The 15,995-nt window shown below is 38.4% G+C and overlaps 2 protein-coding genes across 4 annotated transcripts; one reads left to right on the forward strand and one right to left on the reverse strand.

Moving 5' to 3' along the window:
• Positions 1-3,329: 3,329 nt before the first annotated feature.
• Positions 3,330-10,026, reverse strand: LOC135642363 (RNA polymerase sigma factor sigB-like). Of its 3 annotated transcripts, none has more exons than XM_065158464.1 (8): positions 9,723-10,026; positions 8,029-8,183; positions 6,554-7,147; positions 5,439-5,669; positions 5,212-5,352; positions 4,449-4,649; positions 4,080-4,357; positions 3,330-3,634 (listed from the first exon to the last, which is right to left on the reverse strand). In XM_065158464.1, the coding sequence occupies exons 1-8, from the start codon at positions 9,799-9,801 to the stop codon at positions 3,508-3,510; spliced, it is 1,806 nt and encodes a 601-aa protein (XP_065014536.1). In that variant the 5' UTR covers positions 9,802-10,026; the 3' UTR covers positions 3,330-3,507. The 3 variants fall into 3 exon arrangements, with proteins under 3 accessions (XP_065014536.1, XP_065014539.1, XP_065014538.1); XM_065158467.1 differs by lacking the exon at positions 3,330-3,634 and adding an exon at positions 3,662-3,680; XM_065158466.1 differs by lacking the exon at positions 3,330-3,634 and having other exon boundaries at positions 3,882-4,357.
• A 321-nt stretch (positions 10,027-10,347) lies between these two features.
• On the forward strand, positions 10,348-12,943 carry LOC103992067 (protein TRI1). Its single transcript, XM_009411648.3, has 2 exons — positions 10,348-10,667; positions 12,556-12,943. The coding sequence occupies exons 1-2, from the start codon at positions 10,401-10,403 to the stop codon at positions 12,679-12,681; spliced, it is 393 nt and encodes a 130-aa protein (XP_009409923.2). The 5' UTR covers positions 10,348-10,400; the 3' UTR covers positions 12,682-12,943.
• Positions 12,944-15,995: the final 3,052 nt, after the last annotated feature.

Genomic DNA, 15,995 nt, shown 5'->3' on the forward strand with positions numbered 1-15,995 from the left:
GAGAATAGGAGAGGCAACTCCTCAAAACTCCAGGCCTACTCTGAGGTGGAGAGGGGAAGGAGAATAGGAGAGGCAAGCAAAGGCTCTAGCCTATGAGGCTCTGAATCCTTCATATTTATGGAGGTCCCCTGTCAAACCCTAATGGATCCTCCCTTAGTAGGTATTGGATCTGCATCCAATAACCCAAGCCTTTTATATTAGTGGATCTCTATCCAATAATCTCTAAAGAGCTTTTATTGGATCTCTTCCATGGGATCCAATAATTCAAGGGCTTATTGGATATTCAATAAGACAAGGGCTCCGTCGGATATCTCATATTCGAACCTCTACTCATCGCAATGCCTACCATATGTGTGTGACCCTCTAGGCCCAATATCGAGCTGGCCGTGAGTCATACCTATCAGAACTCCTTCTAACTCAGTAAATTATTATCTCTGTAATAATTCACTCGACTCATCGACTATAGACGTACTAGGCCACTACGTCGTAGTCCCTAGACGATAGAGGGGAATCCAATCCATTGGACATGTCTGTCCTTAGTTACCGTGTACCTATAGTCCCTCATCCATCGAATATTCCAAAGACTGTATATCGAGCATGGTGCTGTCAGACCCATACGGTTTCTAATCGAGTCTGGCTCTAATTGGATTCTTTCGGAGAACTCTTTTCTCTCAACCCGAATGACCCTGGCCATGGATTTGTCTGAGTAAGAACACATGAGATATTCCTCTTATGACGCCGAGAGTGAATGATCCTCTATCGACACTCAATAGCCCTCGTAAAGTCGACTACCACTTTCAATGACCAGTTGTACTAGATCTGGGATAGCCAAACCTATAAGTCTGGTATCAAAGAGTGTAGCACTTATATAGGACATCCTTGGTGTCTCAAGTCTAAGGACCAGATATACCACTAGGACTACGGAATCGCTGTCTGACAATAAGACATCATCAACCATTCTGCATTCCGTAAGTGGATCAATCAGTGAACTCATTCTCCAATGAGCACCTATACTATATCCCTAGTGTCCCTACATGAGCAGCTTTGAGGCCAACTACATCCATCATATAGATGGGTATACAACACACTAGTCTGTCCGGTTATCACGATGTCTCTCTCGAGTAACCTATGATCGAGATTATTTAGAATATGTGTTTAAAGGTGAATCGATCTCATTTTTGTGATCTCATCACAATCCGATTCTCATTGCACAAATCCAAGGATATCACAATATATATATATATATATATATATATGTAATAGTTATAAAGTGATATATACCAAAATATAATAAGCAAAAAAATTCTGTATCAAGTCACACGTGTCATCAGTCATGTGATTGGCTTGTTGGGCACCTATGACTAGCAATTACAACATTATATTTTTTCCGTCTTTTTGATAATAACAAAGGAGGAGAAAGTATTGCTAGCTTACACATTTCAAAAAGAAGAAAACTTGCTAGCTTATATATTTCAAGGAGAAAAACTTGTTAGCTTGCACATCACAAAAAAACGCAAACTTGCTAGCTTACTCGTCTATAAAAAGAAGCAAAGTTTGCTAACTTGCACATTCCAAGAAGATACAAAAACATATTATCTTACATATCTTAAAAGATGCAAAAATTTTGCTAACTTTCATATATGAAAAACTTGCTAGTTTGCATGATGATATATGCAATGATGTTTCAAAAACTTGAAATTATATTTATATTGCAATGATTTGAAATTATATCTCAAAAACTTGCTAGTTGTAGTTCTCCTTTTGTTTTATGACAAAGGGGGAGAAGGTACGATGATGATCATGTATGATATAATGAAATTTTATTATGTACGATGGTTTGGATATAATACTTGAATTTATGATGTAAGTAATGATATGATGTATTGCATATAATTCATGATTGAAATTATGGCATAGGGGAAGTTTAGTTAAAATTTCGTCATCAATTGGTTATCATCATAAGGGAAAGATTATTGAATCTCGAATTTTAATGATGAAATCAATTAATAAATTTACGATCTGTTTTGAGTAACGCAAAACTAACTTCAATCAATTAAAATAAGAGGAATCAAACGGTGGACTAGAGTGAAACATATCAAAAGATTAGACATTGAGCCGAAGAATCGATCGATATACCAGCAGAAGGACTTCATACCAAGAGTTCGGGCATCGGACCGAAGGATTGAATATTACGCCAAGGAGATTGGAAGTTGCAGGAGTTAACATGCCGATTGGGCAATATGCCGAAAGAGAGAACGATGCATCGAAGGATCGGATGAAGTGCCGGATGAACCAATGACATGTCAGACAAAATAGGATCCATGCTCGTAATTATGTGTCTAGATCGAGTTAGCTTAGGACTAATTGAGTCAGTTTTAGGATGAAACAATGTCAACTTAATTAGGAGCCCATTGAGCCTGAATCATGACTGAATTACGTCTACTGTTTGGCCTATTCAGTGACCTATAGTAGGGTTTGGTAGTGGTACCGCTTAGACTAGGCGATTGTACTGTCAGATTAGGTAGTGGTATCACCCAATATCAGACTAACAGGTGATGGTACTACTAGTACCTCGAAAATCCGAGGATTTAAATTTTGGCTCCAATTTTGAAGCCATTTGGGATCTATAAATACCCCGTAAATTCTTGCTTGATAAATACATAAAATTGAGTAGAAAAAGGGGAAAATCATACTTGAAAAAAAGGTGTTATAATCTCTCTAAAGTTAGTGAGTCTCTTTTTCATAAAGTTAGAATGTTTCTAAGGGAGGAGTGAGGTCTAAAAGAGAGAGACTTGTAAAGGTTGTCTCCTGAACCTTTGAAAAGGAGAAAGAGTTGTAACAATAATTGATCTTTGCCATTTGAAAAGAAGATCGATAGTGAAAATCGATGTCCTCGAGTGAAGATGAATCGAGAGTAGATATAGGTTACGATGACCGAGCTACTATAAATTAGGTTTGCATGTACCTTTCATTTATATTACTAACTGATTTACTTGTTAAGTTTTTCAAATCGATAATTTTATTGAAAGCATTTTGTATTTTATTCACATCCCACGTACAACGAATGATTTTGTAATCCATCGTTTGCCTGTTTCTTGTTTTTGATTTTTTTAGAACAAGTCCTTTTTTTATCCGGCAATGATCCCAACATGGAACAATTTATATTTTCTAGTTAATCCTTAATATAATTTTCTTTTTTCAAAACAAAATATGTATTGTAAACTTGCACTAGGTTGTTATCACACTGACATCCACGTGGCAATCTAGTCAGCGTCTCACCGATCCATAAGGTGATTTCCTACAATTGAGTGATCCAGAACATCCACGTCGCAAAGCCGACGTCGTCGCCTTCCTCCTCTCCGGAGCCATACTGATGGATGTCAAGCGGCTACTACGTACGTGCAGCACATACCGTTCTCCGTCGTCTGGCTGAAGTGCTTGAGCTACACCTTGTACCACTACAAGCTGCTGTCGCCTGCCGGAGGCGCAGTTCAGCGAGCACGACGGCTACAAGGATCCATCAATCAACTCTGTTTGGTTTCGATCATATGTGGATCGACATGTTCGCCCATGGCGCTGATGCTCTTTGGCCATCGACTGCAACGAAGGTAAAGAAGGAAGCTCTTCCTGTCGCCTGTCATTAATGCATCCCAATAACATCTGCTGCAGCTGATCATTATCTAGAAGAAGATACGATAAATCCATTGAGCAAAAGATTCTCTCTTTTTTCCAAGTGCAGATAACAGCTGATTCGAGCTCTTCCGACAAACCAAAATGGATGCAATTTGTGAGAATTGCTTGAAGTAAAGGTCTACGAATGATACTGTAAGTAAATGCGTGCAGGAACTACTGATCAAATCTTTGGTAGCAGAAAATTCAACTAAAGCAATCGAATGGAAACATTTACTTGGAATTGGTACTCTTATTCTCGTAAATAAAGGGTGGTTCTGAAGAAAGTAGATTGAAGCTTCGTGATGTACTATACTTGTGCATGAAACTGCCAACGGACCATATAAAACTCCGTTGGTGCACCGAAAGGAATAGAAAGAATGCACAGATATGGACTTGGAGAGGCTTACGAGATCAGATACTGCCGCAGATTCCTCATCTTCTTCTTGCTCTTAAGTTTTCGAAAAGCACATGACTCGATTTGCCGAATCCTCTCCCTGCTGACACCCATCAACTTGCCTATCTCTTGTAGTGTCTTTATCCTCTCATTATCCAGCCCAAACCTCCATCTCAACACCTGCTTCTCTCTAGGATTCAGAGTGTCCAACACCTTATTCAGATCAGCCTTCATGAATTTCTTGATGAGAATCTCCTCTGACGTCTCAGCTTCAGGATCGGCCATGACTTCCTACAAAACAAAGCACAACCAGATCACCAAAAATGTAAGGGATAAGATGAAAACAGAAATGGAGAGATGCTACGTTAAGATGAGGACGAACCGAAGGCTTTAAGTTCTGGTTGATTCCAATCTTCTGATCCAGAGATCTTGGAGCCTTTGGGGTAAGCAGTACTGTTTCAACCCTCTTCATAGACAACCCTGTTGCCACTGCAACTTCCACATAATCTGGATGCCTCCCATTCTCACTGTAGAGTTGCTTTTTAGCCTCTCGTACTCGGTAAGTTGCCTCAACCATGTGAAACTGTTGAGTTCAGAACATTCATGCATGAAGCTATATTCCTCATTTTTATTTTGTTTAGAAAGGATCTAGAAATTCCATAAAGAGTTAAAACTTTACATTATCATAAAGTAAATCTATATAACATATCAGAATAAGAGTTCCAACAGAATAAACTGAAGACAAGAATAAGATCAAGTGCCTCTACACAATTATTAAGAATGCATAACTTCTATCAATTTGGAATTGGCTATTAAAGATCAAAATGAAAATTAGAGGGAATGAAGAGACCACAAATATCTTCTTAAGCATACCATGAGGCCGAGGGGGAACATATCATTGTGTATACTGCAAACGGAGAGTTGCAAGTTAGAGATATCTTTCTCAGTACGTCAAATTTGCAATTTGTGTGTGAACTAATCAAGCAAACAAAACATGTATGCTCTTTTTCCAACTTATGAAGTCAAATCAATAACCAATAAGTTACTGAAAATCTAATCTGAATTAACAGTTATTTATTAAGAAATAAATCAAAATCTTAATCCTAATTTTGTGTCCAGATGAATATGTTGTTAGCAAAACTTACTGGCAAACGGATTGTCCTAGATTGTTCCGAAAGAGACCTGCGAACAGCTTGTTTGATCCACCAATGAGCGTATGTCGAAAACTTGAACCCCTTTGAAGCATCAAACTTTTCAGCACCCTTTACTAGGCCTCTATACCCTTCCTGTGTATTGGACTCAAGATCAAGATGCTGAAGATGCACATCATTCTATAATGACAAAGTAGTTCCAGGGCAGCAAGAGCAAGCACCTGAACAAGATCCTGAAGGCTCAACCCTGCATTTTGATAGTTTTTTGCAATGGAAATGACAAGGCGTATGTTGCTCTTAATCATTTTATCCTTGCAAAATGTGCCATCATTTAAGCGTTTCCTCAGTGTCTTCTGATCAATTCCAGCAGCAGTTGCCCATTGAGCAAATGTTGGTTGACCACCATTTCGTCCAACAAGCTCTTCCCGGAGTCTTTCCAGCTTTAACAGGTCCTGCTTACATTTATTGTGGAAGGCAATTGTTAATAGACATAGCACTTTCAGTTGGTGTGCGATAGTGCTTTATGTGCAATTCTATTTCATATAAATGCACTCTAAACATCCGTGCAATATTATACAAGAAGTTGTTCCACAGAGACATATATTTAGCTGAAACCCACATACTTTATTCTATAAAAAAGAAAACAACAGGGTATTAGTGTCTCCTCAGACTACATAGTCTAGGATGCAAAAAGTTCCATAATTCACATTTCTTAGTCACTTCAAGTAAAAATTGACAGTCTTCACATCTGTGCTGGAGGATGAGTTCAGATCACTACTAGTCACAAGAACAATGCCATAAATGAACATAGATTACAACAAAATTAATATAGATATTAGCATATTAAGGTGTATTATATTAGCAGACATATGCAAAAAGCTCAGGTGCAAACAGCTACGGTGATCAAAAGTGCTTTGTGTGTGAGAAGTAGGTTCAATTAGTAAAAGATCTATTTTAAATTTATGGGGGGTGCAAAATAGGATGGGAAGACCAACAAATTTTTCCATGGAAGTATGATGTTTTCAAGCGCTTATTGAGAATATACAAGGTACATCAACAGCTGCAGATTGACAGGAGGATGACCATTTATTATGTAAGTATTTGCATCTTCATTAACAAGTGGTCATCCCAGTTGTTAGTGAACTCCCAAAGAAAAGAAAAAGGCTTCTTGAGAGCATGCAAAGTAGATCAATAGCTATGAATTGATGGGATAAGGACCATAAAGTATGTAACACTTGTATCTTCATACATAAAGGCTATATCCTGGTTTAGCAAACCAACAAATGAAAAATAAATCAGGGAGGCATATTCAAAATTTTAATGAAGTAATTCTTACTTGAATCCCTTTGGACAACTCTAGTTCTTCCACTGCTGAGAGAAGTTTTGATGTGCTTGTTGTTCCTCTCAGGTAACGCAAGGGATCTGAATAATCAACCTCCTGAAAAGAAGAACGCTTTTTCTTTCCAGATGTTCCACGCTTCACATTAATAACAGCAGAAGCATCCTTCTTTGCTGCTCTTGCTCTTTTAGCTCTTCTTTCTGTTTGACGCCCTGATCTCACAGCTATGCCTTTAGAATGGCACATTTCTTTGATTTCAATTTCACTGTGCATTAAGTTGAAAACATCAATCTCAGATGGGTTTTCGGTTGAATTCTCTTGATGAACTTCAGCAATAAGAGAGCTCATGACTTTGATGGATTCTGTTTCAGTGAATCTGACTCTTTCAAGCCTGTGCATGTTAGCTTCTGATGTGAAATGATTTAACTTATCTGACTCTGTAAATGGATTCCTTCTGATCTTTTGTGCTGCATCTCTAGCAATTTCAACTGCTGCCCTAGCAAGAGCTACTGCCTCAGCAGCAGCTGCTGCTATCAATGACTCCTCATCTGTGAGAAGGGTTTCAGGAGTCAAGGTTGCTATGGTACTTGCCTGTGCAGAATTAAGATGAGAAGTGTAGATACGGATGTTAGGATGTGCCAAAATGAGCTGATTTAGTTTGTCTATAAAGGAAAATGTTCCTACATACACATTCAGAAAAGAAGATATGCTTTAGATACATTTTTTCATGTGCAAATAAGTACAACTATTGAACTGCTATACAGCATTCTATAAGCTATCTGGATATTCATGTATTCATGCTCCCTCACTGCCTCTTAAACCATATTGGAATCAGCATTTAAGATAACACAATTATGCATAATAGCATATTCAAAGCAAGGTTCTGAATACTATACTGTACCGGTGTACCGATCAATTGTTGGTATGATATATACTGAGTTGTACCGAATATACCGACACATGGTATACTAAAGTATACCAATGTACCATCCATACCGAGCGGTACGGTACAATATTGCAAACCATGATTCAGAGTACGTTACTTTTACTTCCTCATAAAGAACTAAATCAGAAACCAGTATGTTCAGTCAAATATATTAATTCAGTGACAAAGACCTTGTATTCACTGGGAAGTAGAGAAATAATTCGCTATCTGTCCCTAATGTGATTTGTTAGTCCAAATAAATAACTGCAATGAGGAATGATATATGTCAAAAATGAGATCTCCATTAATTTGACATTTAATCACACAAAGTTAGGTTTCTCTTTTGAAGAACAATTATCAAATTTTGCTGCAAAGTTTACTAGATCAGACATTCACCACATTTTTCATATGCAACATTCTTAATTCGACCCTCTAGAATAATAAATCAGTATTAAATGAATTATGAATTAATGTTGTTAAATTTAATCTTGATTTCTGAATTTTGGCCACTATATGAGATAGGACTCTCCATAAAGCCAAGTCTAACCTTTTTAGGTGGGCCAACAGCTGCTGTATATTTCAAGGGTCTAATAGCATCAGTTGAATGAGCTTCCAGAGTTGGTATCTGCTCAATTTCAATTACAGCTGTAGCAGGAGATATAATACACTGGCTTCTACTCGAAACAGAATCTCTAGCCCTTGCTGTACCCAGAAAAGTGAAAAAAGAATAATGAGAGTTGTACATCTAGCATGTAGCAAGCAGTAAAATAGAGGAAAACAATAAGAAACCAGCATTCAGAAAGAATCATGGAATTCTAGATATGAAGTTCCCACCAATTCAAATGTTCCAAAATCGTTAATTCTTTCAGTTTACTGGTGGCTTGGAGAAGTGGACAGGACCTTTTTTAATGAAAAAAGGAAATAAGTAGTCATATAAGAAACTAAATTATTGAAGTATTTTGCATGCTGTTCTGATTATGATTTCTTTATGAATTACACCTACATTTTCGGACCGAACATGATAGGATAACTGACTCGTTAAGCTCAAAATATCTATGCACAATTTAATAGTACATCCAAGGCTCAATCAATTCAAGTTTTCGTTCACTTCTGATGTGGAACTAAATCGGGATGTTATAATCATTTAATGTCCTTACCAACATAATCCAAAATTAAACACTAACATTATGCATGTGAGGTCTACCTAATGGCAACTCTACATTGTGAGAGGCTTCTTGCCCCACCCATGTTGTCTTTTCTACTCAATTTCTCTCCCCATGTCCAATATTGTGTTGACTCTGATATCAATTTTTACGATCCAACCGCATAAGATATTAGTCCAAAATACTTATGCCCAAGTTAATAAGAGTATACCCATCAGGCCTAAGTCAATCTGTCTTTCTCCACTTTTGATATAAAACTAAATCGAGATGTTACATATATCATTGGCAAGGACCACAAAAGGAACATTCTCAGATGCTAACTACAATAAAGTAAATGAAGCAGCAGTTTTCCTTCGCTGACTTCAGAACTAAGATAATTTCTTGAAAAATATTACCACAATAATCCTAGATCCTTTTTTGACAAATAAGCTACCAGGGCACCGAATTGTACTTTCAGTGAAAACTCACCAGTGTTTCCAAGATGGGTTATGCCAGTTAAAAATATTATATAGAATGTATCGAGTTGCATAAATCTGCTAGTGATTTTCGCAGATGGTAAAGATGACGGTCACTACTCTGGGTGACTGACTATGAAGATCGACACCAATATCAAAACCATGTTTTTCAATCAATGTTGAACAACAAAGGAAGAACTGAGAGGTCTCGTTTATCGTAAAGACATCATCGAACCATGCATGGTTCAGTCACAGAGCACAAGTCTAAATCAAGAAAACTCCCTGGAGAAATTATTACGACTTCCACAATCTGAGTCCCTTTTCTTTTAGTAAAAAAATTAAAGAAGCGGTGAAAGTTAAATGTCTGGATAGCTCGGGAAGAACAAGAGGGCAAAAAATCAACTACAAGACTCAATATTGGAATCGACAGCCACCAGGCCACAAGTCTACCATCGCATGTCACTCAGGAAAAATGACAAGCACCCAATCCACCACACAAATCGAAAGAAGTTACCGACAATCTAATACTCGATAAGCAAGAGGTAGGGAATCTAATTAAGCAACAAAGACTTGCTTCTATAAAAATGATTCTGGCATTGAGGAATCAAAAGAAGTGCACTTACGGTGAATGGAATTGAGAGAGGGCCTGAAATGTGCGTCGGACGAGGGCGGCCACTTGAACTGCGGCGCCAAGCACGCCATCGGCGGGAGCTGCGTGTTGGGCTCCAACGAGTGCGAGCTGCGGATGGAGTTCTTAACCTCTTGTCGCCTTTTCCACCACGCGAGAGAGCGAGGGGAGGTATGAGAGGGAGGAGGAGGAGGATGAGGAAAGGGATAAGGGTGGAGAGAAAAGAGGAGCGCGATGGACCGTGGAGGACGGAGAGCGCGTTCGAGGCTTCCGCTTCGGCCACGCCGTGCGCGCGTCGGGCTACGGTGGCGAGATAGAGAAAGGTAGCGAGTCGGATTTGGTCACGAGGCTTAGAGATCCGATCCGTTTCGATTCGAGACGCTATTGAGAGCAAACAACGTTCGTTCGTAGAAATGATTCGGATCCGAGTCAAGAATCCGCTCCACAGTTCGTGGAGCCCCGCGTAAGAATCACTCTGTCTCGGCCAGACAGCTGCCCGGGCGATGCTCGCCTGGTCCCGGATGATCCTGACCGTTGATCTCGTCAACTCGGTAAACGCGAGTCTGCAATAGCCTTCGTCCTTCTCACCCCACCCAACCGCCCCCCCCCCCCCCCCCCCCCAAGTCACATTCTAAGATTGATTCTAAGAGAGAGAAAGAGTAGCGGAGGATCGATGTCTAGGGTTTTTGGTGGTTGCAGGCCTCTCGCGGCAGCGGCGGCCAGGGCGGCGGTGGCGGCCAGGGCGGGGACGAAGGCCTCCGCGGCCGCTCCCGCGGTGATATCGTCACCGTCGTCGACGGCGGCGAAACCGAAGCACAGCGGCATCCTGAAGCCGATCCCCGTCTCCCTGGCTATGAGGAAATTCCTTGGCGTCCCGGAGATCTCGCGTAGCCAGGCCGTCAAGAAGATCTGGGAGTACATCAAGGGCCACCAGCTTCAGGTTGATCCCCGCTTCTTCCTCTTTGATCTATCTTATACCCGATTATTGCTTGAAATTTCTAGCTTCGAGTACTAATTTCTTCTTTAACTGAACATGCATCGAATGTTTCATAAGGTATCCATTTTGATCATGCCTTTAGGCTGTCCTTGTCTTCCTAGTGCATCGATGCATCCATTGCAGCTTTACAAGGATCAACCTTTTACCTTTTGTCATGCTAATGATGATCCGAGGGCTATTTTTTGTCGTTAGAAGTTCAATGGAAGTCATCAATTGAAGTTCTCCATTTGCTGGAACCATTGGAACTCCAGCTCTGTGTTGTCTCCTGACCACTGTGTAGTTTTTATGGCTTGCTACGTGCTTTAAAGGAGCCAGTCAGGTTAAATTTACTAGCTTGATTCCAGTGTGTGATAGTAGAACTGCCTGCCGCAAGTAGATTCATGCTTATTTTCTAGTAAAGATGTCCACTGCAGGATAGTGTTTAAGGTGTTGAAAACTTTGTTGCTATGATTCATTGTTTCACTGTAAGTTTTGCTTAGATTCTTTTGTATTCATGTGAAGTATAAACTCTGAAGAGATTCATCTGCTTCTTCTTTCCACTTAAGTTTCAGTATGTGTATAAAAGAAGAAATGGGAACACATGAGCAAGATCCGTGCTTTTTTACTTTGTTGGTGTGTTGATAGTTCAGGGGTGATCTGACCTATGTCTCGGACAAGTTGCTTGCAAATATTCAAATATTCATGGAAGCATGCAGTGTTCTTTTTACGTATATAAGCTGTCGATTAATGGAATGAGATGTTTAGTTTGTGTTATATCTCGACTTTTCTTTATGGTCATTCTTTTGTAGTAATACACTGGTGTTATATAGGGGACAACTAGCAACTAGTTTCTAACATTTCTAATTCATTTGAGACCTTTGCTCTGTGACTCATTTTTTGACATGCACATCTAGTTTGACAGACTTAAAAACCTTATCATGGTGAGAGAGAAATATTTGTTTACATCCTAGAAATCAGGAAAAGGAATTGCTTTGAACTGGTTTCATTTAAACTCTTGTGTTCGTCCATGAAGCCAAAGGAATGGCTTTTGGACTAAATATGACATGGATAGTCAAGGCATACTCAGAACACAGGTGGGTTTTGTTTGAATAGTGAAGATTGCCACAGGTTTTGTCTGTTTTGTTTTGTTTCAGTCATCGGTCTGATGCACACCTCTACTCATCCTTTGGTTGCTTTCTGCTCTTTTAATATTTGCTTCGACAATTGGAATATATCTCTGTTGTCGCTCTTACACATACATACTGAGTAGCCATATCCCATTGTTTTCTTCTATGTATGGGACAGGGCTTATGTTTCTATTGTTTGTTTCTTTTCCCACTTTGAGCCAAGTATTTGGATGCTTCATCTCTTTTTCAGTAAGATTTTATACAGGTGATGTGGAAATTTATAATTAGCCAGAAGTTTTCATGTCTCAGCAAACTGTTCTTGCTTTCATGAACTTAATGCTGTCAAACTAGACAAATCCTTGGTGGAGCTGAGATATAAAATCGTCAATGAACTAAATGTATCACTTTTATCTTATTTATCGCTTAGAATACGAAGCTAGCTAGACAGGGAAAAGTGGCTTGATTCTTAGAAATAAAGATACTTGCTACATGATGTTGATGAATTCGTTCAGTACAACCTATTGTGCAAAGTTCTCATCATCATATTTTCGACACAAATTGTAAGGAGGAGCAGCAGGTGTAATGAAGTGCTTTGAGCAGGCCTGAGGATTCTGCACTGTTTCAGTGGCTGCTCATTCATAAACAAGTTTTGATCGGTTATTTGGGTCAATGCACATTTAGATCAAGTTCTTAATTAGATTAATGAGCTATTTTTCCTTGTGCAGAACCCAGCAAATAAAAAGGAGATTTGCTGTGATGAGAAGCTGAAGACTCTTTTTGAAGATAGAGACAAGGTTGGGATGCTGGAAATTGCAAAACTGATTTCTCCTCATTTCCTCAAATCTAAATAAACCACCAAAAGACAGCAACTGCTGTTCCTGTGTTTCTTTGTGATCTATGTTCAATTCAGTCCAAGTGGTTAACATGACATCCTAGGATTCAGGATCTCTATCTACTGTGATCAGCACAAATTTCTGTACAAAATGTGCTTTGTATAAATCTGTTTAAATGGGGCTGTCTATGATCTTCCTGTAAAAAAAACATGAAACATCTTCCTTTTTATATGATCATTAGCCTTGTAAAAATGCAGTTTTAGGAACATCCTTCCCACTATATTCTATATCTTGTCTTGCAATTGGGATCCGAAGCTGATATTTTAGTTTAGTGAAATTTGGTTCAGATGGCATGCAGATAGATAAATTATATCATTTAGTATTCAGTATTCATAACTTAATCCTTCAGTATCTTTGATATTTTATCTTTAATGATATAATTTTTATGTATAATTTCTTGTATTCATAAAATATATTTTATCACCAAAATTATCTTGATATCTTCTATTTGATGATTTGAATATTTACGTATTTATGCTATTCCCTTCACTTTTCAAGAATGATATCTTGCATTAATGAGAATGTTTATCCAAATGAATCATAATGTATCATTGATTATTTTTTTCACGACTTGAGATGATGAGCTTTGATGTTTGGAATACTAAATACATAAATTGATTTTTCTTTCATGTTTCAATACTCCCTTGTCTTTATAAAGTATAACTTATCATCAAATTAATTTTCTTGTTATTCTTTATGTGATGATTTGAAAATTGATGAAAAGAAAAATGAATTGCACCATTATATTTTTATTCTCCTCTTTTTGCCTATGACAAAGGGGAAGAAAATTAATTATGAATGTTTGGTATCATGAATGCTTTAGTATCATGTATGATATGCCCATAGAGTTGATTTATTTTTTGTATCATGTATAAAGTAAGGATGATATGTAAGGTTTTAAAATTGTGCATATTTTAATTTGAAACTATAATAATGCACAAACATATTACAATTAAGAATGATATTTTATCTTTGTCGTGATTTAAAAATTGATATAAAGGGAAAAAAATATAAAATTATTTTTTTTTCTTCTTTTTACACTGACAAAGGGGGAGAAAAGTTGCTAGTTTGCACATCATAAAAAGAAGCAAAAAGCTTGCTAATCTCAAAAGATATAAAATTTTGTCAACTTTCATATGTGTAAGTTGCTAACTTGTATATTTCAAGAAGCAAAAGTTGCTTTTTTGAACATCTTAAATATTGCTAGCTTACATGATGTAAAAAAAAAAAAAAACTTGCTAGTTTGTATGATGAAAAACTTGCTAGAATTGCTTGCTTGAACTTTGTAAAGGAAGCAAAAATTGCTAACTTGCACTTCTCAAAAGAGAAGAAAGAACTCACTAGCTTACATGTTCCAAAGTGACGAAAATTTTGCTAAATCGCGAAGCTTGCATATCCCTAAATTTAAAAGTTGCACTTCTCCTTTTTATCGATGACAAAGGGGGAGAATATATGATGACAATCATGCATGTAATTATATAATTGAATGATTTAATTATGCATAATTTTATGATGATGTGCTACCAATATTCTTGATTAAATTTGCTTTGACTTGAATTTATTAGGATCAAGAGTCGGCACTAAGAGGGACTAAGAGGGGAGGGGGTGAATTAGTGCAGTAGATAAAAATCACGTCTTCAAAAACTTTGTTGCAATAAAATCATTTCCGACGAAAAATCGATTTTAGAAACTTAACTTGAAAGCGTGTTCGTAAAGGTGTGCAGCAAAAGTAACGAGGAAGTAAAGCACATATAGAGGTTTGCAGTAAGGTAAATAACAATAAGTAAATACAAACCATAGTTTTAGAGTGGTTCGGTTAACGTGACCTACATCCACTTTCGGCTTCCTCCTCCAACGAGGTCATCGACGTCCACTAGAGGCCTTTCTTCAATAAGTGAAGGCCAATCACCTTTTACACCCCTCTTCTCCTTTTACCGGGTTTAGGAGATAACCCTTACAAGCACTCACTCTCCTCTTTTAACAGAAATCTAAATTTAAGCTAGAGGGAATACACTTATGATCGCAGTAGCGTTTTCTCTCTTTTTTTTTCTTTCTGTGCTTTTATGTTTTAACCAGGGATGATAGAGGTATTTATAGGCTTCAAGTTGATTCAAACTTGGGGCCTAAAACTTTCCCATCCTAGGTTCCCTGGGCACGGGTAGTACCACCGCCTGAGTTGGGTGGTACCACCGCTTAGTGTCAATTTGACACTGACACTGGCTTGGGCGGTACCATCGCCCAGACTGGCGCTACCACCGCCTAGACTATTAGTACCATCGCCTGACACCCTACCAGGGGTGGTACAATTGCCCATACTAGCAATACCACTGCCTGACACAGTCTCGAAGACTGTGCCACGATGGTGAGACTTCTTGGGACACTGTTTGGGCCTCTTATTGGGCCCAACACAGTTCTTACATGGGCCTAGCTGGCCCCTAATTGGGTTGACCTAAATCCAAGCCCAATTACGTGCTAACTACAAAATCTTAAGACATTTGCCAAGCTAAAAAAGTCCCTATGTCTATTCTTTCGGTGAGCTTTTGGTGAACTTCTAGGGAACTTCTGACGATCTCTCAGCAATATTCTAGCGGACTCCTGACAAGCTCCTAGACTTCACGATGATCTTCTTGGCGAGTTCCGACGAGCTTCTCTGGCAAGCTCTGAGACTTCTCGGCTGGTTCCTTTAGAACTTCCGACGAACGTCCGGACTTTCGACGAACGTCCGGACTTTCGACAAACTCTCGAATTCTTAACGTAATCGCGTCCTTGACTCTGGGACTTCATTTTGCTTCATGCCTTGCTATCGTAGTTAATCCTATACATGTAAAACCATACTTAGATCTAGACAATTAATACTAAGCATTAATCAAGTTGTCTAACATGTCATTGGTCCCTTGACGCTTCGTCCAATTCTTCGGCGCATCGTCCTCTCTTGCGACCTATTGCCCAATCGGCTAGTTGACTCTGCAACTCCGATATCGTTGGCGTAATATCCGCTCTTCAAGGCCCGATGCCCTTTTCGCAAGGAGATCAAAATGATTCATGTCTTTTGATATTCACATGATCTTTGATATTATATCTTCGACATGATTTTCATTATGTACAATTCTTTTGTATGTATGGTTGTATACCTCGTGTGATGATTTAATAATTGATGTAAATGAAAATGAATTGCATCATTGTATTATTCCTCTCTTCTTCTTTCTTTTTGACAATGATAAAGTGGGAGAAAGATTTGCTAGCTTACATAATTCAAGAAGAAGCTAAAACTT

This window comes from Musa acuminata, chromosome BXJ3-7 (assembly GCF_036884655.1).
Source record: "Musa acuminata AAA Group cultivar baxijiao chromosome BXJ3-7, Cavendish_Baxijiao_AAA, whole genome shotgun sequence".
In the NCBI taxonomy this organism is placed as follows: Eukaryota; Viridiplantae; Streptophyta; class Magnoliopsida; order Zingiberales; family Musaceae; genus Musa; species Musa acuminata.

Bases quoted from the DNA above. Each gene is read 5' to 3' on its own strand.
- LOC135642363 (XM_065158464.1), bottom strand. From the start codon at position 9,801: ATGGCGTGCTTGGCGCCGCAGTTCAAGTGGCCGCCCTCGTCCGACGCA. The intron at 8,184-9,722 runs GTAAGTGCACTT...TTCTGGGTACAG, and splicing joins CTCTCTCAATTCCATTCACC to CAAGGGCTAGAGATTCTGTT. The intron at 5,670-6,553 runs GTAAGAATTACT...AAATGTAAGCAG, and splicing joins AGTTGTCCAAAGGGATTCAA to GACCTGTTAAAGCTGGAAAG.
- LOC103992067 (XM_009411648.3), top strand. From the start codon at position 10,401: ATGTCTAGGGTTTTTGGTGGTTGCAGGCCTCTCGCGGCAGCGGCGGCC. The intron at 10,668-12,555 runs GTTGATCCCCGC...TTCCTTGTGCAG, and splicing joins TCAAGGGCCACCAGCTTCAG to AACCCAGCAAATAAAAAGGA.